Genomic DNA, 27,813 nt, shown 5'->3' with positions numbered 1-27,813 from the left:
CCCCAAAGTACACCATGAAGCCCATCTGCCCTGCAGTTGAGGTTCAGCCATGGCATGCACACTAGGACCACTCTGCCACACAGAAATAGTCACTGTCTGAAGCTTTTCACTTGCCTGAGGTCTAAGTAGGTGTAGCTTTGCACCTTTCTTGGGCTCTCTGGCACAACCTGTTGCCCACCTGTATTCCCCAGCCACAAGGGTTAGTACTGGTTCCCTATAGCTGCACCATTGCCTAGTGGCTTCTCAGGCACAGAGCTCCCCCTTTCCTGGCCCCCAGTGAAACTCAAAGCAAACAAATTGGATTCAAAACCAATCTCTCTTAGTTTTAATCAGCACAAGATATTTGCATACTTGCTAAGATTTAAAATATACTTATATCCTTCTGCCCTGTGGTGGCTTTGGCACCATCCCTAAGTGTTGTTTGAGCTCAGGCACCTGTAGGTTTTGCAGTTCTTCAGAGCCCCATCTCAAAAACCAGGGAATCTCTTCCTTTCACACAGGCAGCTTGCTGTCCCCATGGTTTGGCTCCATAGTAGAGTAATAGCATCTTAGCACAAAGGCACAGTCTCTGCCCTTCTCTTCCAAGCAGTCTGCCAGTGCAGCAGTACATCCCCCAGCTCTCTCCAGGACAGGCTTTAAAGACACGCCAAGGGCCTGTGCTTTCCTTCCTTTTCTGCAGGAATCTGGCAATCTCCAGGCAGCTATCTCCCAAAGAGAAGCTGAAGAAAAATGGTGACCTCTATCAGGTGGCCATCTCACAGCCTCCAGTTTAGTGCTCCTCTGCAGCTAGATTTCATCAAATGCCATTAACCAATTACCCAAACTGGCACATTAATCAATTGTCATTAAGTGATGCAGAATCTAGCAAATGAATAAGTTCCTTATTGGTCATATTTAACCCTTTGTATTAGTGTGGTTGTAGCTATCTGTGACATGTACTAATGCAACATGCTTATGCTAACTTCTATTTTTTTATAAGCTGTTCATAAGCCACTTATAAATAGAAGCTTAATATGAAGTGTGACAGATCTCTAATCTTTAGTCTTTCCTTAGCCCTCCAAGCGCTTCCTTTCTGGAAATACAGAATATATCCAGTATGCCCTAGATATTCTCCATTCTTGCTGATGACTTTAGCTCTCAGCTATTGACGCTTTCCACTTCTTAATCAGTGTAAATGGATCAGTGCTGCAACTGTCTTTTTATTTAACATTTTAAAAAGACAAATAAGATAAAAGGGGCAGTAAAGGGGTGATGAATAGAAAAAATATTTTTTTGCTCATGTGATGCTGTGAGGTGGAGGGGTTTTCGTGTCAATATAATATAGACATAAAAATCTGTATTTCTTTTCAATTGCCATAAAGAGGATTGGAGTAACTAAGTGAATTGTCTGATAGAAGGGAAAAATATTAAGAAAATACTCTGTGGCATTTATGTAGTGTCAGTACTATATGACATTCTTTTTTACCACAGGGCATGTGTGTAATGGTTATTCTGTCACCACTGGGCAAACACTGTAACAGAAAACGCCGGGTTTAGTGTTACACAGCAAATCAGTGCCAAAATGGTGGATGGAACCCTTATATCCTGGTACCAGGAAAGGTTTATTAGTCTATACTGGGTTTGTTTGTTTGCTTGTTTACTTCTATGGGGGAAAAGCCTGTGCGTCAGAGACTCAGGTAGTATGGAAAATTCAGAAGTAATACCTGTTTATTTCAGCACGTGTCATTCAGATTTTGTTGAGTCTAATCCCTCCAGCATCCAGTGTTTTTACTTTGACTTTAAAAGAAGTAAAGCCCTGTAGTTACTTTTCAGTCTTTCCTTACATTCAGCTACGAATAGTATAATAATGCCTGTACCCAGGCTGCTAATATATTGATATTCATTCACAGATAAGCACATCTACTGTGTTTCTCACAAACAGGAGAACATTTGATGTAGGGAACATCAGGTGCAGAACTTGTAGGATTTAAAGCACAGCCAGAGGTAATGGCTCCAAACTGTAACCTAACCTAACACTTTCTCAGCCATAGATTCCTCCCCTTTTTTTTCTCCTTAAAACTTTTGCTGCTGCGTCATTGATAAATAACAGCCCTTTGCTCTGTAATATATCCCTTTTTTATTTAAAGTTTTGCCTTCTTACCCATTAAACCTCTCCTCATCAGCATTACTTTTACTTTTCAGAAGTGTATATTCAATATTATAGGCAGGAGTTCTTTTGTTTTCTCCCCGAGGATGTAAAACCCTGGGGGATTTAAGTATCTACTTGATAGGCTCACACAGTCTTAATCAGCCTATAATGGAGCTAATGGCTGTTTGTCATCCTTGGAGATATAAATTTCCTGGTGATGTCTACTGCAGTCAGTACATGAAGTATGCTCTGACTGCCAGCAAGGTCTAATAACCAGGAGAAGGGCAGCCAGCTTCATTAGTGAGAGCGAGACTGAGAGCATACCGGCTGCTTTTCTGGGGAACTGTGCTTTTTTGAATACCGAGAGGGAATAATGGATAATACTGGTAAGTGAAATAAAACAGATCTTCATTCTTAGTGGAGCTCTGGGGTTCGTTTGATTCCTGTCTCACTTGCTGCAGGAGATGTGTTTCTTTAGCTTGTGTGGCTTCTTCCTTTTAAATGTCCTTTATTAAAGCAAATTTTTATGTGTGTGTGTAAAACGTGACACACTTAAGTTTTTAACCCTTTAATAGTCTGATTTTTTCTGGTTTAAGTCTGTTTCCTGGAATTGTGAACCTAAACTGTAATGTGGGATCTGCCTTTTTGAGGTTTTCAGTGTTATTTTGGAATCTATATGCAGGAAATGTGGCAGGAAGGGAAAATGCATGTACTTTAGTAGGGAAATATCTCTCACAGTTTGCAATAGGTGTGGATAGGTAATTAATAAAGCTAACAAAAAGTAGATAATGCTTAGCTCCCATCTGTCTTATTTCAAGCTGCTTCTATTTTCCCTATATAATGCCTTACTTTCTTTTATATTTAGCACATAAAATACTGCATATATTTGCACTTTTTATTTTCTTTGATGTTCCAACTTTAGATCATGCATTTTCATCCAAAATAATGCACTTCACAGTTTCTAAGGAGGCACACACATCATTGCATCCGCGATGAAATGCATTATTTGCATTTCCCTTTTGCATTACCTTGTATCACAAGGCAGAGCAAAAAGAGAGCTCTTTGGGATGGATATTTTGCATGCTGCTTTGACTGCTATGAAACTTGAACATGTCAGTGTCTCTCTGATTTATTAGTACTAGTGCAATACCTACTAGGACACATAATCTGCAGTAGATTCAGTGCCCTTTGAAACCTGCTCAAATCTTCAGATTTGTCTAATGTTGACCTTAAAAGTGATGATCACCTCTACAATGTGTGAAAAGATTATTCTACAGTAGATTTCAGTCATGATACTACATGTAGTTTAAATTTGTGGGATTTTTTGGGTGTTTTGGATTTTTAATAATAAAAGCAAAACTCTTGCTTACGTCTACTAAGCTGTCCAGGTCATTCTCATTTCACGTGTATTGTTATCAACTTCCATGACAAACAGATGGAAGAGTCTTGCTGCTTTTATTTCTATGAAGTCCAAGACAAAAAAAAAAAAAAAAAAAGAAGAAAGTTTTCCCAGAATTTAAAATGTAGGCATCATGGAAAATTACACTGTCAGCACTTATGAACTTAAAAACTGACATAGTCCTAGTATAATGTTCATTTTTAGAAATAATTAAGATTAACAATACTCTTTGCGCTTGGTGCTTTGGCTAGCTTTAAGAAGCCTTAACATAAAAAATGATAACAACTTGTGTTTGATATTGCATGACAAGGCAGAATTTTCTGCTGGAGAAGTATTCCTGCTCTCCAGCACAGAATGCCTGTGGGTAAGAGATACCCTGGCAGGCAGAGCTGCTAATTCCTCCAGGTTTTTACACTCTTCAGCATCAACAACTAATACTATTGAAGTCTTGACAGAGATACCACTTTAATCCAGCTATAAGAATCCATTCAGGAATGAGTCACATTTTTTTTTAAAGGCCAGGGGTTTTTTTTTGGGGGGGGGAGGGAGCGAAGGGGAAAGCTAGTATCTGAAAACCATAGAAACAGATTTTCCTGTGTGTGGCATTTGGGGTTTTGTGGGTTTTTTGTTTGTTTTGGTTTGTTTTTTTTTTTTGCCAAAGGAAGATTCCAGTTTGGTTCCTTTCTGCAAAATTTGAAAGTTAAAGTAAGTAAGGTTTGCTCTCTGCACAATTTACCAACTACTCTGAAAGCCTCTTATAACACCAGTTTGCTGAATAATTCCAGATATTTCTTTTTTTTGTGCAGAAACAGCGACTGATACTTTCCATTTTTTAGAAAACAAACTATATGCCATTGAAATCGGTTAAAATAATAGTTTTGATTGAGAAGTAAAAACTAGTTGTAGAAAAAAGCCCCAAATCAACCCAACAACAGATGGAACTAAGCCTTATTGAAGATGTCATGGCGGAGGGCATGGCTTTGATCCAGCTTCTGCTGTCATTACCAGCGATCTTCTCACTGCCTGTGTTCAGCTTGGTCGGTGAGCTTCAGCCCCACGTGTGGCATGGGCACACTCCCTCTCCTGGCAGCTCTTCTACGACTCCAGTCACTTCCATACTTTGAGCACGGTAGGGATTACATCCATTTCCAAAGAGCCTACAGGGTGCTGAGTAAACACAGCCAAGGTCTGTAGAGTTACTTTTAGGTCTCATGATCTCTAATTGCAACCAAATGGAGTTGGGTGCCAGTGTGGGGACTGTGCAGCTGAATACCTCTGTATATCTTGCCTGTGCCCTCTGACTTCTACAGAGATGTGAGTGCACCTTTGAAAGCCCATGTGGTGTAATCTGGGCACTTACAAGACCAAACAGACAGGGGGAGGACATTTCCAGCCATAAACATAACTGCCTGATTAATTTGTTCTTCAGCAGTTTGCCAACTGAAATGTAAACATGCTGATGTATACAGGCTGGATACCTGCCTGAATTCTTCCTAAAGAGATGCCATTTCTGGCAATAAAGAACTGCAGAATATTAGCAAAGCTGTGGGTTTGAGCCAGTGAGTGCTAGAAATAACAATTTGGTGTCAGTGTCAGTGAATCAGGCCTCTGTTATTAAACTCATCATGCTGTCGAAGAGACTTTCAAAGTCAGACCATGGATAATTGTTGGGCAAAACTCCATCTTCTGCTCTGCATAACAGAAATATCTCTGTAATTCATCACTCTTCTTCTCTGCCATCATTAAAATAATTTTCTGGCCATAACTGTAATTTAAAAAGATCAGTGTAGCTTATGTGCACTTTTTAGCTGTTATGGTCTGAGCTATTTTGTGGGTTTTAGAAACAATGGTTTTATTAAGAAAGTCCTTTAAATGTTAGATTGCTTATATTTTTAATCCATGTACCGAGACAGCTCTGCATAATTGTTGTCTCATGTGTTCTTTTAAAAGCCTTTCTTGGAATAACAATAAAATATTCATCTGTCTGTGTATGGCACATCAGGACAGTTCTAGTTGTATTTTTTGCCTATTTTGGCATCAGCTGTTTGTGATGGGCTGGCTGCAGGTATTCAGCTGCAAGGCTGCCTGATGCTCTGGGCAGGAGAGGGCAGCCAGCAGTCCCTGTCTTGCCTCCACTGGCAGGTCCTGGGATCCGGCTTTGCTGCATGAATCTACTTTGGGCCAGACAGATCATGCCTGGCAACAGCAATGATGTAATAAAACTCATTTTAAAAAACCCAGGAAGGTCTGGAAATAACTCATGGGGAAAAAAAGCGAATATGAAAGTAGCAAGAAAGTTGCAGTAGCAGGAAGAGCGAAGCTGCGGAAACAGATGTGCTCCAAAGTGATGCTTTTTGAGGGGGATTTCCTGTAAGGAGTGAGATCAGCAACATCCCTTCACCCAGAGCTCCTAGTCAGCTGTGTCCTGCTCAGAGAGGTGTCTCTCCTTAAAACAGACAAGTCTTACACACTCATTCTTATCCAAGGAACATGCCAATGTGATGTGCCAAAATCTTAGGGGAAGGATCTCATCAGGGTGAATGGCAGCATAACAAGGTGCTGTGTCATACCAGTCATGAACAAAACCAGGAGTCCTTGTTTCATGTTTCTTGGGGATTTATATGACTTCTTTGCACTTGGAATATTATTTTAGCAGTAATGAGCTAGCGGTGGTTAATTGTTACCCTGAATTATGTAGACTCTGCAGCTCTGGCTGCAGGCTATGCCTCCAAGTAAAAAATCTGTTCTAAAGGGACTGGAGGTCTTGTATATTGAATATCTTATCTCTGAAGAATATCCAGTACCAACATCAAACTTCATATTTTACCTGAAGTGAAACTTAGAGCTTTCCATTGAAGCAAGACTTTAACTTGAGGCCTGAAACACTGCGGGATGGGAGGATAGCAAGTGTCAATTTAGCCTTCTTTTGCATGATATCCTGTGTCACAGGAAGGGCAAGAGACACAGGAAACTGTCTGTGGATGGAAATTCTCTTGCTTTTGAAGTAACTGGTCATTTTTTTGTTTCTGTAACTCAATAGGATTTATTTAGCGTTCTTTAAATATAAGACTACTGAAATTGAGTGCTGGTTGAGGATTTGACCTTACAGATGCTTTTTAGTGTCTTACCTTGTTTCAAGACAAATAGGGTATATCTTTCTAAAACATAGGGGAGAAAAAAAATCAGGTAGTTAGATGAGCAAAACTGGGAGATGGACTTCAGATTATGATCCAGGTTTCTCATGAACTCATAGTGTTCAAAAGCCTCTAATATAGCCCCAGCTGATCTGTGTGCAGATTTAGGCTAGATAGCAATCTCAGTGTGTTGTAAGGTTCACTTGTTACCCATAAAGGGCTCTGAAATACTTTAAACATCTAAGGCTTAAGCTTGACTGAATTGTCCCTATTGATTTGGAAAGTCATTGAGACAAAAACCCTTGCAATGGAGACAGTGACAGTGTAACTGCAGGTTTGTCAGCCCTTGAGACTACTCCAAACTCCAGCAGCAAAATCAGTCATGTCCTGTTGGCAGCTTCTGGTTTGATCTTTGATGGTACTTTGCTCATATTCTCCTGAAGTGTGAAGATGCTTTTAGAAAAGACGACAGCACCTCCTTTCTCTCTGTCCCACTCATGTATATGTAAATGGTGCTATCCATGATGCCATGTTGACTTTTATTGGGTTCTTGTGCCGTGTTCTATTAGATCACAAAGTGGTTTGCACATGGACAATAAAATACAAAGCAATAATCAACTCTTTTATACTACATTGCTTATCTTAATTTATCTCCTCTTTGCACCTATGCCCTCAGTTGAAGTGAACACTCTAGTGTATCACAGGTGACTGTCTGCTAGAAAGTTGACTTTCTTGTTGTATTTTTAGAATAATATTTATGGCTTATGCCCCTTTACCCAGAACAGTGTGCTTATAAAGACATGATCTTGGAAAACATTTCTGTGAGGATTAAACTTCTTTGTGATGCTGCTGCTCCCAGTGTTATTTTCAAGTGTTTAAACACATGTTTAAACAAGTATTTAAACAACCATATAGGAACTTGCACTAGAAGTAACCAAATACTGTGTAGTACAAAATGTAGAGATATACCACCCACCCTACTTCCAATGGCTCTTGTTAGCTAGAAGTGCTGTGGTCCCACTGTGGTGACACACATTCATATTTTAAGCAACAATTCCTGTTGCTGCAGTACTTCTTATAAAGAAGCGCCATGAACTCTAGCTGGTTTGGAGAGATGGTATAACACTGATTTTATTTTCTAATAATTTCTGATTCTTTTTTTCTGATGAAAGCTAACAAGCATCAAACCACCAGGTGCTGAGCTCATGCCTTATGTTTACATCTGCTGATTGTGTGGCACTTTTTGGCCAGCTGCCCTCAGACCCCTGTTCTGAGCTCTGGATTATCACTGCCACCTGTGGTGAAGAAGCAAATGTTGTGTACAGAAGTAGTAATCCAAATTTGAGAGGCAGCACTTCCCCATAGACTTCTAGCAAGGGTGAGACCATAACTGCAGGAGCCAACCATTCTGAAAGTCCAAAGTAGTCCAGATGAGGAAAGGTTGTATTGAGAGGCACAGGCACAAATCGTTCCAAGAAAAACTGCCTGTGTTCCAGCAGCTTTGAATCCCCAAATGGAAGTGAACTGCGAGGAGGAAAGCAAAATTGTATGGCCAAAGAGCAGGTGGCTGATAATAAGGATGTAGTCTGCTGCTGTTTAGTCATCATTCATTGTCTCTAACTGAGTCCTTAGGAAATTTGATGCTTAATTATGGGGTGACTTGCAGGGGTATTGCTTTGGGCTCAAAAAGTAGACTGGATGGAATATTACCAAAAAAATCCTCCCTTTCTCTTTTTTTCCCCTCTGTCTCACTGTTTAACCATTTTTTATATTTTCACATAAAACATTTATGAGACTTCTTCCTAAAGTATAATTGGAAAATATAAGTAGCTTAGGACTATAAGAATCCTAGCAACCTTCTCCCCACAGACAGGAGTAAATCCTGAATAAAGCTGCTGAATTTGTCTCTAATCGCTCTTTCTGGCAAGTGAGGCCCAGCAGCCCCTGGGTGAGTGTGGGGGGCCCAGGGCCAACGTGAGTGTCCCCCAGCAGTGCTCTGTGGAGATGCAGGATGTTGGAGGAGATTCATCACCCGGATTTGTTATCCCACACCTAAGGAAGCCATTTGTGCCTGGCTCTGGGCACAGCTCAGCACTAGAAGGGATGTCCCATTTGCTGCTGGAGATGAAAGATTACAGAAGTAGCCATATTCATTTGAACAAAACTACCACTTTTTCTGCAGATACTGGGAGACTGAAGCTAATGTGGTTTGTACTGATACCTGTACAAAAGCATCCTCTCCAAGCACCTCGTGGGGGCAGTGGTAGCAGTGGAAGGACTTCTTGCAAGGAACAGAAGAAGGGATGATGTTTATGGCTGTCTGCTTTCCTCCCAGAGGAGACAAACTCGACCCAGACTTGTCAGCAATGAGGTATTGAGTTGCTGGGAACATAGGGCTCAAATAATGGACTTGAGTGAAGAATTAGGTCCCTGTTAATAATCAGTTTTCAAATAAAGCAAAAGACACAGAAGAATATAAACGGGCCAGGGACAAATATTTGCTTAATCTTGGTTCGCTCAGCAGCACCTTTCCTGTAATGTAACTATCGAAGATTACTTATTTCAGAACTTATGGTATGGGAAAATCCCCTTAAATGTATTTTGGATAGCAACAGGATATTTCATAATGGTAAAGGCAACCCTGTGTCTCTATAGAAAGGCAGACACAGTGGGAGATGATCCAGAAACAATCTTTTCGTCCACGGCTTGACCATTGCTAGGAGAAGCCTTGCACAATGTAATTCCAATACAAATATGACAGCAGCTGGTATTTCCACAGGAAACAAAGTTGTGATTGATTCATCCTAGCTCCAGCTCCTGCTGACTCACAAGTCCCTTCTGTCTTTCTCTCTGGGACTTGAGTCAGTCCAAAAAACGAGGGGTATTTCATTATGAAGGCTTGCATGGAAACCATGTGAAGAGATGAACTGAAAATATGGTGATCTCAGACTGGCATAAAATTTGTGCTGCTGTGAGCTGGTTATTTAGACCATAATCCAGCAATACTTTTCTATGGCCTTACTGTCAAGGGAAATGGTTTGCTAATGGAGGAAGACTACGGAGTTTGTCTATGTGATTGTATCAGAAAAAAAGGCTATATATTTTAGCTGCTTTGTTTGTAGCTGCAGTTGTTATATGTCTCCTTTTTCTTCTCCTTTCTGTTTCTGTTTTTATTGTTTAATATTAGTAAAGTAACTAACATGACGCATTACTCTGTTTTAATTTCAAGTGAAATTTGGCATCTTCTAGTGTTGAGATAAGGTTTAATTGCTCTTGGCATTTTAAAAAGAAATGCAAATGACAAAGATATTAAACTAACAAATTATGACAGCTCACGTAACGCTTTTTTCAATGGATTTTTCCATGCATTTTTAATACCCAGAATAGTCAGCCTTAATACTGCCATATTTACAATAAATCATTATTCTAATGGAAACATTTTGCTTTGTCAGGCAACACACAATCAGCAGTTTTCAATAAAGAAGCTGAAAACTGTTTAACATTTATTCTGTGACACAAACTTATAAAAGCCAGACAATTTATAATTGGGGCCAATATGCTGCCCTTAAATTGGGATATTAAGAAATAATTAGAGCACAGTAAGGGCAGGTTGCCAAACGTAACTTTTAAATTCCCTAGCTTGTATCACACAGCACAGTGATTGTAATACATTATATGGCTTCTGTAAGGCATAAACTTGCGTTTCCTACACAACAGCTTAAGGCTCTGAGCGGTGTCCGCAAAAGGTTGAAGTAGTTGTTTACTTTGGCATGAGTGGCTTCAAGAGCCATAAAATATCACAGAACTTAGGAACAAAGATGGCTTTTGGGTTAAAAATGGAAATGGGAAGCAGTGGTAGAGTCTGCTTTTCTCACTTTTCCCACAAAACCCAGCAATGGGGTTTTTTGTTTGTTTGTTTTCTCCTTTCTTAGCCCATGAATGCCTTGCCTGCTCTGTGTAACAAGGGCTGTGCCAGAAGTCCGTGAGTGAGCTCTGAGCATATTTATGTGGTATAGTGCCTTTTGCTCAGCAGACATTAATCTGAACCACTAAACAGCATAGTCACATCAGCACTGGTGGCAGCACCCAGACTGGTTAGTCAGCTGGGGTTAGATGTGATGCAGTGTCTTACATCTACATGGCATCCAGTTCAGGGCACGGCTGTTTCTAGTTCTAGCTGGAGGATCTTTGAACACTGTGATATTAATTGATGCAAACAGGCCTCAGAGCCTAACCCTGCCTATGGTTTTGGAGGTGCCACCCGCCCTGATGAATTACCTGTCTTATTTAGAACTAAAGGTTACATATCACCAGGTGAGAGCATCTTTGTAATTTCCAAAGTTAGGTAGTCTAGATAGTGGGGAAAAAAAACCTTTTTTTTTTTTTTTTTTTTTTTTTTTATCTACATGTGGGAGGTTCTGGGGCCCAATTAAATTATGAAGTCTTGATCAAGATTCTGAGGTCCTTCAAGGTGAACAATTTACTTTCAACATCTGAAAGTAATGAGCACTGCATTCTATTATTTTCTTGTCCTCAAAATAATGTAATATCTATTAATGATCATTATTTTAGGTTGTTGATTCTTCAACATGAATACTAGAGGGGATGGAGTAGCTCTACACATAGCTCTTCATTTTCACACGTTTCTGTCATGTCTGCAAAACCTCAAGTTCTGTAGGTGTTGGGTATATTCTTTAATACTGTAGTTCAGAAAACTTGACTGCAAAGAAGAGTGGAAAAGCATAATACTGGCAAAGTAGAAGTACTCCTCAGCACCATTTAGAATCTTATATTGAATTGCTGAAGGAGCAATAGTGTTATTTCCCAGAAATGTTCTCTTCTCCCAGGGAGGAATAAGGATGATTGTGGGATCCCTTTTCTCTCTCAGGTGGTAGCCTGCCTAACTATTATTCTGCACTGCAGATGAAGAAGCTCATGATATGTCACTTGAACAGGGGGCAGTTTGTACAGCTACAGTTTAAGAGCACTTTGAGAGTAGTGTTATCACTTACTCTGAGATAAGTTCCCTCATCGTTGCTTGCAATCACAGCTAGATTTCTTTGGGTTTTTTTACGCAAAATTTGAAATTCTGAGGGCAGATCCAACTCTTTCTTCTTTCAGAGCAGATGGCTCCCAAGTGCTAAAGGTTGTATACATCTTCAGATTCAGATAGGTTGTGCAGCCATTTTAGAGGACTACTGTCAGGGAGAAGGCAGAGTTAGCATCCTTCCTAGATCAGCATTTAGCCACACTTTTGTGGCATTGTTACCTCTTGTGGTGATCTCCTCTTCCTCTGCTCTGCCTTTAAGCTTTTCCTCCAGACCAGTAAGTGCTATCTCAAGCAGTAGATCAGATTGCTAATGGAAAAAAGGGTTGACACCATGCGAAAGGCAGCCAATATGTTCTTGCCCGAAAAATGACACAAATAAACTTCTCAGAACATTGCTGATGGAGTGTGACCTCAGACTTTCCTTTTCTCTGCTTCCGGCATACCACACTTGTCTTTTACACCTTTGTCTTTACCTTTAGCTTATCAGGAAGCACCTAAGCCTCCATAGGATGCAAAAGTGATGCTTCCCACAGCAAAACATCTATTGCCTGCTATCATGTTGGATTGGTCCTGATGACTCCTGTGACCCCCTTCATTTTCACATTCCCATGCTAGTCTGCACTCTCAGTGTGAAACTACATCACTGGGGTTTATTTTATTTTATTTTTTTCCTTCTGCCCATTTTCACAGTCACGGTGTACTATGGGCAGAATGAAAAAGAAAAATACGTATTTTGATGATATTAGTAGCTTGGCAACCATAAAGCTTTCCCATGGCTTTGCAGAGGAATTTGGAGTACTTATGTTCCATGCTTCCCTTGATCCTGCTATGCACTGTGCACCAGAGCTCCAGTTCTGCAACTGATGTCATGAAAGTAGGTTGCTGTTCTCATATACAGGTTTTATCTGAGTCTTCTCAGCACAGTTTTAGGCCTGATAAGACAGTGTATGCGTTTCTGGTTCAGACTGCTTCCACCATGGATCATCCATTAGCTGTCTCATACTATTTGGAGAGGGGAGTGGGTGAGATCTTGACAGCAGCTTTGTTTCTAGAAACAGAAACAAAATGATAAGAAAACGCTTACCTGTATCAAACTGGGCTTCCTCTCAGCTGAGAGAAAAAGCAAAGAAGATTCTCACATGCCTCATGATTTCCCTCCTTGCCAACTCCCTGGTGACACTGGCTAGACCCAAATGTCAGAAATTAGAGGTTCTTTAGAACTGGTATAAAAGGACTTCCTACAGATGAGAAGCAGTCCCTAAGTTATTTCAGCTTTTTCTCTGTCAAAGGTGACTAGTCCAAGATATTTACCATCTTTAAGCATATCGACACTTCCACTTTGCTCCCAATTTTTTCCTCCTATTTAATTACATTAAATCAAATTCCATTATGTGTTCATTCATAGAACAAGTTGTCTTCTCGTAATATTTATGGACAGCTGCGTCATGTACTTTATGCAGTTCATGAGACATTGCAAACACACAAGAGCAAAAATGTTTTCCAAGAACAAAAGCGCGCTCCTTGGCACATAGAGGACTGACTTACATTCAGTCGCTGCACAGGCCCTGTGGAAAGTCTGGGAGTGCTTAGGGACACTGCTGGAAATGGAGTGCTGGGCTAGGTGGACCTTTGCTATATGTGTAGTAGGGATGCAGGTAGGGTAGGGAGGCAGGGAGGTCCCACCCTGTTGCAACATGTGTCAGTATATGGTAGTGGTGGAGAGAGCACTACAAAAGAGCCACAAATAGTTGGCCACACAAAGGCACAGAGCTGCAGTTTGTTTTGTAGCCCAGAGATGGAACTGGCAGAGCTTTCTGGCCTTCTGTTTGTGGGCTGGGAAGGCAATGAGTTACCTGGGCTCAGAATCATTCCTCTTCTGAGGATAGGAAGGGCACAAAACGTACCCCCCCTGGTCTCCATTCTGAGAGAATGTCATGCTTTTGAAGGAATTAATCTGTGTTGCAACAATTTTTAAAGGGAGTAAATGAGGTAGACTCATAAGCATAGCTAGTGAATCTCATATCGGTCCCAGGCAAAAACGTGAAACAGATGATACAGTGACTGAGCCAGAAAGAATTAGGAGATTGAATACAAATAATTCCAATTAACATGGGTTGGAGAAAAACAGGTTTGAGGGAATTATTTCATCTATCTAGCTACATTAGAAGATGATTATTTCATCTGTCTATCTTTAGAAGATGCTTGGCTTGATTCTGGTGTGTAGAACCTAAAATGATACAAACCCAATATGTTAGGTATCAAATGGTTTAATTGGTGTCCAAACCCCAGGCTTCAAAATACAGGTGTATTTGGGGAATCGTTGTCACACATCAGGTGTGATTCAGGAGGTATATAGCAAGAACTGGTTCTTGCTCCAGGCTGACTGGCAAGAAAATATAAAACTATTTTTATGCAAGAAACCAATGTGTTCAGTATGGACAAAGGAAAGGCCCTATGATCAGGGGAAAACTAATTAGATCTTAGTTACAGATGGAGAGGCTCAGTATTGAGAAGCAGTCATTTTCAAAGATAGTTGCATAATAATAGCATTATTCTGGAAGTACATGTTCAACTGATGAGATCTGTCTCAGGGAGCTGATGTACTCTTTAAATGTATTTGCAACATGGAAAGATGTTGTCTTGTTCTAGTTGGAGCACTAGAGTGACTGCTCCTGGGATATTGAGTAATCTTTGGTGTACCATGTCTTCCTTGAAACACAAAAATCTGAGGAGGATTCAGGAAAGCCTTGTAACTATGCACTTTGAGCTACTGTAAAAGCAAATTTCCTAATATTCTGAACCTACTTTGCACCTCAACCTAAAATCCCTTTGCAGCTTTCTAACTATAATAATCCTACAAAGAAAACTGTGTTAATGTTTCTTACTGGAAAATACTAATTTGGACCTCTTTGTTCCCACCTGTGACTAAATATCACCAACATCTATCTGTAGAGGTACATTGTTGGGAACCATAATACATTTATATATTAAATTGTGTGTATATATATGTTATATTTAAATATTGGTAATGGGTGATTCTGAATATATTTCAGATTTGAAAAAAGAAGGTGACTATTAGCTAGCACAAGGGAAAAACAATACTGCACAACTTACAGCAGACAGACTGCTAAAAAGGCTGGAAATGAGGTGCTAGAAAGCCTCCAGCAGAAAGAATTTCTTCTTCCAGTTTTATTAAAGGCTTTTTTTCCACTGGAGCTAGCTGCATCTGCCTTAATTGTCACCTGTTGGACACAATGGAACGGCATTGCTGACACGTACAAGCCTTGGCTACCCTGACTTCTTGGTAGGAGAAAAGTGTGTTGAAATAATGCCCATTATACCATTTTTCAGTGCACATGTAGTTAAATGAAAAGTGTTTGGTTCTTTCTCATCACCCCAGAGTCAGCACCAGCCAGAGTTCCTGTACAAAACATTAACTCATGTTTCTTTTAGGTGGTAAAGTACTAGCGAGAGGGGCAGGTGGGAGTAAGCCAGAAGCAATTAAGTAATTTATATCCACTCAGACCAATTGAGGGCAGATTTTGGCATTATTCCAGCATCTCTGAAATTAGGCACCATTCTCATTCCTCAGTGTTGCTGTTAGCCTGACACTGTAGCTGGAACTCATACAGGGCTGCAGTGAAGACCACAGTTAAACACTGCCTTGGTATTATGCCTAATAGGAAGGTTTCACTGGCTAAATCTGGCTGTTTAGGAGGTAAAGTACTGCTGCTCTTCATACTGCAAGGCAATACTTTATACAATCTTATTACCATTGCTTTATGCAGGTGGAGTGGTTTTCTCCTCTGTGCTCCAGTGTTTTCCTAAATTTTATTTTTTAAAAAATTATCAAGTCCTTTAAGTCCTGTCCTTCAGTTTATGATGTCATTCTTTGTGCGGCACCTAAGAATTCTGCATTACAGGGCACCCCCTGCCAGAAGAGGCCTCCTGGGACAAAAAAGCTGGAGGCAACAGATCATGTTATGGTGAGGGTGAACGCTGTTGTTGGAGCATGCAGACGGTGTCTTCAAACTCCACTGTGTCTAAAATAACAAGTTCTTTAGACCTTAAATAGACTACGTATATGATAATACAGCCTAATGATTAAGGCGCTCACCTGTCCTACTCTATACCTACTTAAAATGCAGAAGTACTTTCTTTTTTATGGAAGGAGGACTAGGAGGACTAGAAACAACAGCCCAGCCCCATGCCAAAGTGCTGTAGAGAGGTGCTAAAGCTGCTTTATTCCCCATGCCAAAGAATCACCAGTGTTTCCCCCCCTGCAGCTGGCAGGACAAAAGTCCCCAAATACTGGTATTACACCAGCAAAGAGATCAGGTTAATTCCACTATTGGAAGGTCAGAGAAGCAGGAATTAATCCCTTCAGGCAGTAAAGAGTCAAGAACCCCCAAACTGTTCTGCATCCTGTTCAAGCTACCGTGTGAACGGACAGAAAGAGTCCTCTCCATCTAAATGCTGGTCCTGTGTGGGATTTGTTCTGGAAACAGAGCCCCTGTAACACAGATGACAGGCAATTTCACTACCCAGCACTGCCTTGTCTAAGCTCATCTCTTGAGAATGGGGACCCCGAGGAGAGAGGATAAGGTTTTTCTCCAAACATGCTGTCTTTTGACAGCCCAATATCACTTGAAAAGACTCCTCAAAAAGCACAGCCTTCACACTGCTCTCCAGAACTCTTTAAAAGGGACTGGGCACCATTTCTCCAACAGTGTAGGTGCTAATAGTGCACTGCTGTGGTGACCCTAAGTGGTAGTTTAGTTACCAAGGATGAAAGCTCAATGTATGGGTAATTGAGTGCCTGTGTGGCTGAGCAGCAATGAAGGAGGGTGTTCAGGACTGTGGAACTCAGAATTTGTGGATCCAAGCACATTTCAGTTAAAGGAAATAATTTCTCACAGAACTATCCTGTTACCCCCTAGATTATGCCCATAGCAGATCTGTTTGCTGGGTACTGTGGGGTGCTCAAATCTTGCAAAGATGAGGAGCCTAAGGTTTGCTTTATGGCATATCTGGTCACCTCCCATGGAACACATTGTTCCAGCTACTCAGTGTTTTCAGGATAAATGTGCTCCTGCTGTACCTTCTTCTCTCCTGGGGTGCAACAAAAGGCAGAAAAGACTGACCATGATGGAAATAGCTACCACACACATGTGCACTCTTCACAGCAAAGGGAATGGGGAGTCAAGGAGTCAGGTCTGGGTTCAGTCTGTCGTTGTAACCTTTTGTTCACATTCACAAACAATGCCCTATTGTGATGTTGATTCCTGCAGATTATACTAATAACCAGTGAGCAGTGAAGCATGAACATGTGTTCAGATTTCTTAGATTGAGTTCTAACGTAATAAAATGTGCCAGCATTTTAAGGGCCAATCAAAACTGCATAAGAAGAAGAATTGGATAAAATGGAGCACCTGGAATTTTGTTGTAACTCTCGAAACTTGGAATCTTCCAGGAAGAAATGAATTTTATACCTAAGGACACATGATGTTTGCTTTCTTTTCTGCTATTATATGACTTGGCAATTATACTGATACATTTAATCTCTAAAAATGCATAGTCTGATGTTGGTAGTACAGCTTTCATAAAGGCTTGATTGCAATTATAATGGGGGTAGGATTTTTCATGTGTGTGAAAAATATACAGCCCAAGGCTGTGGTATGTGAGACAATACAAACAGTGATCAAGTACCTTGCCAGGGAAAACAAGGAGTCTCGGAGCTCCTACACAGCCACTTTACTGCACACGTGCTGAAGTGTTACAGTCATTTACTGCACCAGCGCATTTGTAATATACTGAGTATAAAACTGATTGTCAGTGAAATATGTTTTAGTGACTTCCGTGAAACAGCACCAAAGAGGAGCTGAAAGATGACTCATTTTAGCAGTTCAATACCAGGCTATTAGCAGCAGACTAATGACGTATGAACGTAAATGTTCTGCCTATGAAGAAGGTCACACTCCTCATATACTGGGTTGTCTTTTGTCCTTTAGACTGGCTTTAGGGAGCTCAACCTGGGAGGTATGTAATGTCATGTCACTTGGAACAGCTTGCAGTCAGAAAGGCTCTTCCAGTCAGACCAATTATGTTTGATGTAAAAATTAACACACAGACAAGCCTAAAATAACTTCAGAAAAGGTATGGATTTTCCTTTAATAGAGCGTTAACCAATGTTGCTAGACAACTTATACAAACAAAAAATGCCTTGCATGAATTGTGGATCCACTTATCTCATATTAGTTTAGTCAATTTGATGGGGCAAATTATTTATAAAACCAACTAATATTTATCATGACATAAGGAAATGCCAGATGTGTATAGGTTGCTATGACCATAATTTTTCACTTACTAGTTTAATAACAAAATATCTTAAAATTCAGATAATTAATTTTCTTTCTATTAGATTGGTAAATAGACCTCTTCCTTTCCATAACTCTTACAGTCCATGGATTTGAATTGCAGGAAGTCTCTCTGCTGGTACTCCTATTCAGACTTCTAAAAATTTTGTAGGATTAATAGGATGGTTCAACGCAAACATCTATGCACAAAGAAAGTTTTCAGTGAGGCTGGCCACACAAGAAAATTTGTAGCTTTTCAACTGACTTGCATCAGTTTAGCATATCTATACATGGATATATGCATGATTATACATACATTCATTTATTAATGATTTTACTTAAACTGGTCCAGCCCTTGTCCATAGACATGACCTGCCTTGTGAGGCCAGGAGTTAGTACTGAGTGCTAAGCAAGGGTTAAGTCTCCATACCTTTAAAAAAAATTGACTTTGATTAGCTTGAGCTGTAAGGATCTGAACCCTGACAATGTCATGTGATTTTAACCACAGTTTGTCTTTAATTGAATGGAAGTCTCCCTGGATCCAGGTGTAATATCCCATGCTAGGACATTTGGCTTTTGTGGAATTCAGCTGCACAAAATTAAAGTGGTCTTATTTCATCCGTTAACCAAAAGGTGATCTCTCTTAAAGGCTACTCTGAAAAGGAAGAAGTATTTTCTCTGTGTACATTACAAAAAAAAAAAAAGCTGCTCTGTGCTTTCCTCAGAGTTTAATTCTACATACTGCACTCTGATTTATGTTCAGCATGTCAGGATAATGGGGATGGAAAGCACAGGACACCCTTAGCCACGTAAATATGTTGTAAAACATTCTGAAAGTTTTCAGTCTGTCTTCAGCAATGGATCATTAAATAAGAGGAATAAACAAAGAAAGGACCATCGACCTGACCTCCACATAATTTACTTAATGACTGCCAGCTACATTCATAAATTTACAGGCACTGGGTTTTATCACCATGTCTGAATCATGGTTGTGGTTCATAATTACTGTGCAGTTCATGGGAAAACTAAGACTCTGACATCTTGCGTTGTATTTTAGTATTTTAAGTGAGTAGGATCTGTGCTTGAGAATGCTTAGGAGTACCTCTCGTCCTGCAACATCACCTGAGTCGGTGAGACTTTATATAGACTTTTAATTACTGTTTTGGGGGAAAACAATTATTTACTGTGGCACATAGCTAATATAAATGGAAATGTCTCAGCTTTTCTAGAAAGGGTAACTGTTTAAAATGAGAAATGAAGTGGGTATGTCTCATGTAGGGTATCTTTTTTTTTTTTCTCACCAGATAGCACAGTTCTCTAAGTGACTTTACAGAAAATACTGAAGCATAATGCCAAGCTGGATTTTATGGTTCATACTCCACAACCAAAGGCATTTGCCTTTCATCCAGAGAACCCAGTGGATACTATTTGCAGTGCCCATGAAGGCACTCCTGCATGGCATGGGGCTGTGCTTTGCACCCACACAGGGTTTTAGAGGGAGCTTGACATTGCAGCCTGGCTCCCAGTGATGCCAGGGACTGTGAAGGAGGCAGTGAGGGTTCCCTAAGCAAGTCGTGGTTTCGGAAATGTATATTTTCTTTGTTTCACAATGGTTCTTCTTGGGTTAATGTTTTCTACAGTTAAATACTTACAAAAAGTACTGTAAAATTAAGACCTTTTTCTCCGAGTAATTGACATACCAGTAAAGGTCTTATTACTGGCTCTCCCACATGCTTCTATATGGGAATATAATTCAGTGAGCCACAGAACCATGAAAATATCTGAAGTACTATTTCTTTTAAATGGATTTTCCTTACAGAGAAGCTATCTTCCTGAGCATTTCTGTGAAAGCTTCTATTGACTCAATTTAATTTGATTGTAGCTGAAAACAATAATATTTCATTTACATTAGCTTTAAAATTATCTGCATTTTTCTCCCTGCAGCCCATCTGGCTTTAATGTTGCTGAATTGTAATTTAATGAAATTTGTACATTTGAACTAACTAAACGTGCTGCATTAATGATCTGCTGTATTAAACAGGTAGTTAGAAAAAAAGTGTAATATTGATATTTAGTCTTGGTAAAAGCACTTTTGGCATTCCTGTCTTACTTCATATAATTGTTTTAGTTTCCTTATGTGTGGGGTTTGCAACTGAATGAACCTGAGCTAAACATGATCTGGATCAGCACAAAAAAGACCTCCAGGACTAGTGTAGTTAAAGCATCCTGGTTTCTCTCATCACCAGCAAGTCAATGAATTAACACACAAGAATTTAAAAAGCAAAATGAGACTCACAGATTGACGCTTGATTTATACAGTCACCATATGAAGACCAAATGCCACGCATATAGGAGAAGCTGGAGGCAAAGCTGACCAGGTTTTCTGCCTCGTTAAAATGCTAGCAGGTTACTAGATCAGAATTCTGCTACAGCATGCTGGCAAGGGTGAAAAACCTGACCCTTTATAGCCCTCCCCATACACAGCCATGCACACTTGGACATATGGAAGTTAAAATGGGATGATGTGTTTCCCAGCATCAAGGATAGCTTTAGAAATTAATGGCGTGTAAAACCTGTTACAAAGACAACTACCTTCAGTTTGGAGAACGAAAGCAGCTGACTCTGAGGGTGCGGAACAAAACCCCAATCACTTGCTTGGGGGGTGGGGGAGTGGTGGTGTGCTTGAAGGATGAAATTGGATCTATGTCTTTGAACCAATCACACCTTTTTGACATTACCACTTAAAGCACTTTTTGACAGCAACACTTAAAGGGTCCAGCCACCAAAGTCAACACCCACAGAACACATCCCCATTCCTGAGGTGTTAATGAACCCCATGGCTGCCTGCTCTTCCTGGCAGAGTAGGCTGTGTGCTTTGCCAGTCCCCCTTGCTTGCCTGTGACTGCTGTCCGTGAGCCCTGCAGATCCCCCTCTGGACTGACCCACCAGCCTTGTGGGGAGCTTGGGCCAGACCACGCAGAGAAGAAGCAGCCTCAGTCAGTGCTCTGCTAGTGTTGGTGTGTCTCTGCAGCCAGCCAGACCCTGACAGAGCCAGCTGGGTGGGCTTTTCTGTTAAACTTCTGTGAACTTAAAAGTGGCAAAAGGGCACGCTCCACCAGCCTCACTCCCGGGAAAACTGTCAGTTGGTGTTTGGATGTTATTGTGAGGCAAGAAGTGTGAGCAAAAGCCTCAAATCTGTAGGAAAGACAGTCTGCACAAAAGCAGAAGATTCATTTTACATGTTCGACTAGGACACTTATAACTGGCTGTGGGCGTTCTTACGGATTAGCAAAGATGCAGGCCAAGCTGTAATTCTGGTAGAAGCAAAAAGAATCACAGAATAGCTTGGGTAGGAAGGGAACTATGAAAGGTTATTAGTCCAACTCCCCTGCAATGAGCAAGGCCATCTTCAAGTAGATCAGGTTGCTCAGAGATCTGTCCAGCCTTAAATATTTCCAGGGATGGGACACCTAACAACTTTTTGGGCTGCCTGTTCAGTATCTCACCACCCCTATAGTGAAGGATTTCTTCCTGATATGTAGTCTAAAGCTACTCTATTTCAGCTTAAAGCCATTCCCCCTTGTCCTATCTCCACATGGCCTTGGAAAAAGTCCCTCTCCAGCTCTCTTCTAGGCTCCCTTTAGGTACTGGAAGGTGCTATAAGGTCTCCCCTGAGCCTTCTCTTCTCTAGGCTGAACAACCCCAGCTCCCTTAGCATGTCTTCATAGGAGAAGTTCTCCATCCCTCTAATCATCTATATGGCCTTCCTCTGGACTCGCTCCAACAGGTCCGTGTCTTTTCATGTGCTGAGGACTCCAGAGTGAGTCATAGTATTGGAGACAGTTCTCCAGGTGGGGTCTCACCAGAGCAGAGTTTTCCATGATAGAAAACTGCTCAGGGCCAGGCCAACTGCATTGGAGCAGCTGGAAGAAGCAGACAAATGCAGAAGAAAGAGTCTGCCAAGGAGGAGTGCAGCTGAGCAGGATGTCCTCACACTTTTAGTAGCATGCTCTCTCCTCCCATCACTGCAAATGAAATGTGGAAATCATATCTTGGGGATAATAACCCTTCCCTAGGACCAGTGAGAGGTGCTCACGTGCTGTAATAATAGATGCTGTGTAAGTGCTGCAGATGGAAAGTGGATGTTGGCTCAATATTTGCAAAATGGGAATAATAAGCCCAGTCTTCCAGAAGACCATTCAGCGAGTGTGGTGCAGGTCTGCCACCAGCCCTTTATTCTGTTACTCTGCAGACACTGATGAATTAAGTGTATAGTGTCTTGCTGTGAAGAATAAGTGGAACAGGCACAGGGAGATGTCTGACATATATTTTGAGGTGTATTTAATATTGTAGTGCTTGCGGATTCCACTAGCATGGTAGGGGTTTTGGCTTGAAACCAATGTTTTCAGCAGTACCATGTGTCTCTGGAACAGCAGTTCTTACTTTAGAGCTGGCTATGAAAATAGTTTCCATTATAACCCCTTGTTTTTACATGCTTCTTTTATTTTATTTTGAAAATCCTCTTTTGAGTAAAAAATTTCCATCTGTATCTTTGCCAAAAGGTGAAGTTTTCCCCCCTTCTTTTTCTTAAGCTCGGAGGAAGAATCTCTCAGTTGTTTTTGAATCATGGGAGAGTGGAAAAAATGCATTTTCCCAGTAGAGCAAAAAAAGTCCACATTTTCATAATAACAGAAATATGGAGGCAAATTAAACTGAAGGCTGAAACTTGTATTTTGGTCTAGATACTTCTGTAGTAAGCCAGCTTCATAGGGAAGGACCTCGATTTGCCAGAGGCAGAGATTATTCTGATTTTTGGAAGTTAATCAGGCAGGGGTCCACGTTTGAAACTTTGCTGTCATTCAGGATATTGTTCAAGGTAGTGTCTTTACAGCTGCCCATTTAAAAAGGAAAGAGCTGGTCCCCTGTGGACTTCTGCCCTTCAGAGCTAATTATAGTCCAGCAATACATTTGAATTCATTCTAAAATCTGATTGAATGGAGAGGAACTAGATGAACAGTGGTGCCAAACATTTTCAAAACTTTTTCTCAAAAGTTTTGAGCAGAAGTCTCACTCTAGTCAGCAAGAGCAAATGGCTGTTGTTGAAGTTGTGAACAGGCTCACGTGCTTTGAAAGGGCCAAAGTGCATGGCAGGGGATGTACACACAACTGGCTTGAGCAACTGAGGAACTTCATTCAGTATGCCTGCTAAATTTTTTGTTGATGTCTTTTCCCCTTCACACGGGCTAGGAAGCATCAGTGTAAAAATCTGCTGTGCTGTGTGTAGTTACACTGAATCAGTTATTAAACAGAAAAGAAAAACAGAAGCAGAAACAAAGAAAAGGAGGAGAAAGGAGAGGGAAGGGAAAGGGAAAGAAAAAGAAAAAGAAAAAGAAAAAGAAAAAGAAAAAGAAAAAGAAAAAGAAAAAGAAAAAGAAAAAGAAAAAGAAAAAGAAAAAGAAAAAGAAAAAGAAAAAGGGAGAGGAAAAGGAAAGGGGAAGGCATCTAACCATCACACTGATGAGTGATCCTGCACCCCTATGCTGCTTTCTATTACTCCATGTGTTCCAAAAAATATACAAGATCTGAACAGTTTTGGGGGCTAATGATACTGTTGTGGTCTTCAGTTTCATATTTTCTGGCTCTTTTGCAGCTTTTAGCTACACAGCCTACACATTTCATTAAACCTTTCGCTTTCTATCATTCAAAACCTGCTCCAAGTGTACATATGTTTGGCAAAGGCATCCAAAATGATGTGTTTATTTTGCTTTGGTGCCAAAAAGCAGTGATTCATTAAGGAGCTTGGAAATGTAGAGGTAAGGCCACAGCCAGCAACCACCACACATGCCCTGAAGAGCAGAAAGCTGTGTTTTTCCAAGGAAAATGGTCAGTGCAGCTGGACCAGTGTCATGGCAGACTGCTCTGAAGCAAGGAAGCACTGCTGGACAGACTGGAGAGCGCAGAAGTTCTCCCAGATAATTGTGCTTTGATGCAGCAGCCAGAGGCTGCTGTTAAGCCCAGACATGAGAGAGAAAAAATGCCTAAGGGGAGCCACTCCAGCCAGTAGGAGACTTTCCTTAAAATGATGAAATAGGGAACTCCAGTACCGTTACCACTTCTGTGGTGAACAAAATGCAAGGTGCAACAGGCCTTGAGAGAAGAGGTGGAGGAGGAAAGGTGATGTCCTGCAGTAAGAACGGGCCTCCAGCTGCCTTTTGCTGCACTACTTCATTTTCTCTGCTGGGGACATGCCAGCTTGTACCAGTAAAGGGGCATGTTCACTCTGTTTACTGTAGCTAGTGATACAAACTTGAAGCAGCTAAAGCCTTTGAAAACCTGGCAAGAACCTGACTGTTGAGGAACTCTACACTCCGGCATGTCATTGTTACACGATTGCTTCCTTTGTCCCCAGTGGCTTGAACTAGGACAGGCAGAATACTATTTATAATTTTTAATGTAGTCCTTTTTGTCTTTCATCATAAATCTGTAACCCTGGACAAAATTGATATCTGGTGACAAACCCACTGTTGATTGGAAAATGTCTGATGGTTATTTTCTGCCTGGAAAGGAAATGCTGTCCTGTGCTTTCACAGAGCTGCCACTGCACAGTGAGACACCATGCAACAGGAGGTGCTCGGATCCAGGAGTCAGTATGAGGCACAAAGGAAATGATCATGTGTGAGCAACATTAGTATCGAGAGTTTTTGTTATTAACAATCAGAAACATGTAGAAGAGTTTTAGAAAATTTAAGGTTTAAATTTTAAACCAGGACTATGGCATTTAAATTATTAAGTATTAGGGTGAGATCTTACAGACTTTGGGGGTGTTCTTCATGTTGTTTTCAGGAATATATGGTCTAGGATTAGGGACACTGTGATCTGGTATGTCAGTTCTCCTTGGTGCTTTAAACAAAGACAGGAGGTAGATTTTTCCAGCATAAGCTGCATGATGCTTAGCCCTTCTTGAAAGAAGACAAGATCCTTGCCCCGAATAACACACATTTCTTATGACATATTAATTTTCAGTAAATTCAAATTAAAAACCCATAACACCTAGTGTCAGAAGGGTCTGATTAATCAGGGTCTGAATCTCTCATTTATTCCCTTTTCATAATATTGCACAAGATGTTCTCCAAAATCTGCATTACACTGCTTCTACTGTTTACATCGGAAGTCTTCAGGCAGCTGATAACTTTTGAAACAGTAGATTTCAAAATCTGTGAAATCAGACATTTCAGAGATTTTGAATCTCCAAATAATTAGTGAAAACTCCAAATAATTAGTGAAATACTCCAAATAATTAGTGAAATACTCTGGATCTGTGAGAAAACAAAGGTTCCTGTGTAGGCCAGGCTTGATGAAGCAAAGCAAGGGAACTGACTTCAGATCATTACAAGCAAAGTAAGCAAACATTAGCAACAACCGCAGGATGAAGGAAAAAGTCAAAAAACTCAGAAGGATATAAAGTTTTAGAATTTGCCTTTAAGGAACAACAGGGAAAGAAAACATGTTTGAAAGATATTGTGGAATAGAACTGGAATGGGGATAAAGCATGTAGAAATTGAAATGTATGAAGGAAGTGCAGAGGGGGTTTAGGGCAGCTTCTGAAGCTGAGGAGCACGCACAGGAGATGAGTAGATCTGCTCTCCATGACTCCCAAAATGTTTGTGTTGGGACCATTTTCCTTCTATTTTCTGCCTTTCAACCGCACACATTATGTAAATTACTTCAAAAGTTCAGTGCATACAGTACCACAAGAAACTGCAAAGTATTATTCAAATGAAGATTTTTCAACATACTTGCAATGTTCAAGTCTGTAGAAGTCTTTCCTACAAAAATTTTCCAGGCAGTTACTTAATATAGGCAAGAGCAACGTTAAATTAAAGGGTACAGCAGAAGAAAGTCACAGATCAGATGATAAAACCACACAAGTAGATCCATAAGCATTCATTACTAACCATTTAAAATCATTTTGATGTACTGTTGTGCAAGTTTCTTCTAGGTACAGGTAAAACTCCTGAGTCAGAGAGCACAAAGAAAGGCCCACAGCTGAGGGCATCTAGCACACACCTAGATAATAAATTATTGAACTGCTGTTGCCATGAATTGTTTACCTGCTTCTTAGTGTCTAAAACTGACTTGCAAACTGTTATGGTGAATAATTTAGAGCAGCAAACAGCTTTGCAAGTGCAGAACCTATTTGCAGATAATTTGTGAGCAGAAAAAAAACCTGTCTGTGCCAAATCACCAGGAATGAGTTTGTCCAGCTGTGCTGTCTTTCCTGTGTTTGACAGCTAACAGCTGGTAAGGATGAATAAGAACAGACATTGAAACAGGAGTCAAGATCACCTGAATACTAAAATGAGTCTGAGCCCTTCAGATCTTCCATAAGTAAGGGCCTTGCTACCTGTCACCCAATGCAATCTTAATGTGAACAAGCATATCTCATTCAAAAAATCTCTGTTACATATTTTAATCAGAATAGCCCTCATTTGCATATTAACACCTCTGATCCAAGGCTTTGAACCTCTAGCTTCCAAATTTAGAGACTGAACCACAGAAGCTCCTCTCAGTGCTGTACAGTTGCCTTCCATTCTGCTATGTAGATATTATGTACCACAGGTTTTTATGAGGAAGGAAGACTGGTGATGATCACTGACAAAGACAAGAGCCTCTTTTTAAAAGAAGATTTCAAGTTCATTTTTTTGCCTAATACATGGGCATTGAAAATGGGAGATGACACTGATGAGAACATAGCATTGCTAAATAAAAGTAAAAAAAGGACACAGAAAAATATTTTAAAATATTTTCAAATGAGAGAATAATGTAGGGTTATTAAAAAAGTCCCTGGTTATTAAAAGGAAATGGCCTGAATTCCCAATACAATGCCAGCATAATACATGAATATGGCCTGTGATTTTATTTTGACAGTGCCAAACTGCATTCAGTTTCACAGAAAACAGAACTAGATTTTTAGCTCAACTACAGCTTATGTTTCAGTCTTAAGCACACAAACTGATTTTGGTGATACCCTCCCCAAACTCTTCCCTTTTGTAAATGCAGGTTTTCTACAAGTAGGTACAAATTCAGTGTCATCATTATAAACCTTAGCGTGACCCATGACAAAAAAATTACCTGGCTTCTTGCTTGTGTTTGCTCATGCCATAACCTTTGCTTTGTTCAGTGAATCATACAGCTTTGCAGCCTACTGGATGGACACTGTGCTGCTCATCTTCCAGCAGTTCTGCACACTGACAGGAGTTGTGGGTGGGCAGGGTGGGAGGACCACCTGTCTGTTCATTTTTGTTCTAGACTCAATGCTAAAATTTTTTCCTGTTATAAGGCTGAATGTGTTTGCCAGTCCTGCATTATGAATCCTGGGATTGAATGTGATAGCCTGTCCTTGTAGCTTCTGTTATATTTAATGCTATAAATTAATCTCAATGACTGAAAGAATAGTTATACAAATTCACCTTTCTAAAATGCCTCTTTACTTTTGTACAAGCCTACAGAACTTTAAAGACTGGGCAACAGCATCCTACAAGTTGTAGGTCATCTATTGCTATCCATCATCCCAGTATAGTAAACACACTGAAATAGAGCTGTCTTTGAAACTTTATTGATGGGAAGGAATTTGGTCTTTGATATGTGAGACAGATTATTGTGTGTATTATTTCATTCTAACTTTGGAACAAATTGGAAGTTTCACATCACCTTCCATGAAGAGATCTCATATCAGTCATTTAGAT

The 27,813-nt window shown here is 40.4% G+C and overlaps 1 protein-coding gene across 4 annotated transcripts in view; it reads left to right on the top strand.

Annotated features, from left to right (window-relative positions):
- PHACTR2 (phosphatase and actin regulator 2) overlaps positions 1-27,813 on the top strand; it is a 133,674-nt gene that overhangs the window by 27,302 nt on the left and 78,559 nt on the right. Inside the window, exon 1 of one of the 4 annotated variants that reach the window (XM_064649283.1) lies at positions 2,082-2,514. The exons of the other annotated variants lie outside the window; for them this stretch is intronic. Within the exon in view, the coding sequence (XP_064505353.1) occupies positions 2,502-2,514 (13 nt within the window). The 5' untranslated portion in view covers positions 2,082-2,501. Of the gene's footprint in view, positions 1-2,081; positions 2,515-27,813 lie in introns of those variants that run through there. 4 annotated transcript variants of the gene reach the window in all.

This window comes from Pseudopipra pipra, chromosome 3 (genome assembly GCF_036250125.1).
Source record: "Pseudopipra pipra isolate bDixPip1 chromosome 3, bDixPip1.hap1, whole genome shotgun sequence".
Classification (NCBI taxonomy): domain Eukaryota; kingdom Metazoa; phylum Chordata; class Aves; order Passeriformes; family Pipridae; genus Pseudopipra; species Pseudopipra pipra.
This window is presented reverse-complemented; position numbering and strand designations above follow the sequence as displayed.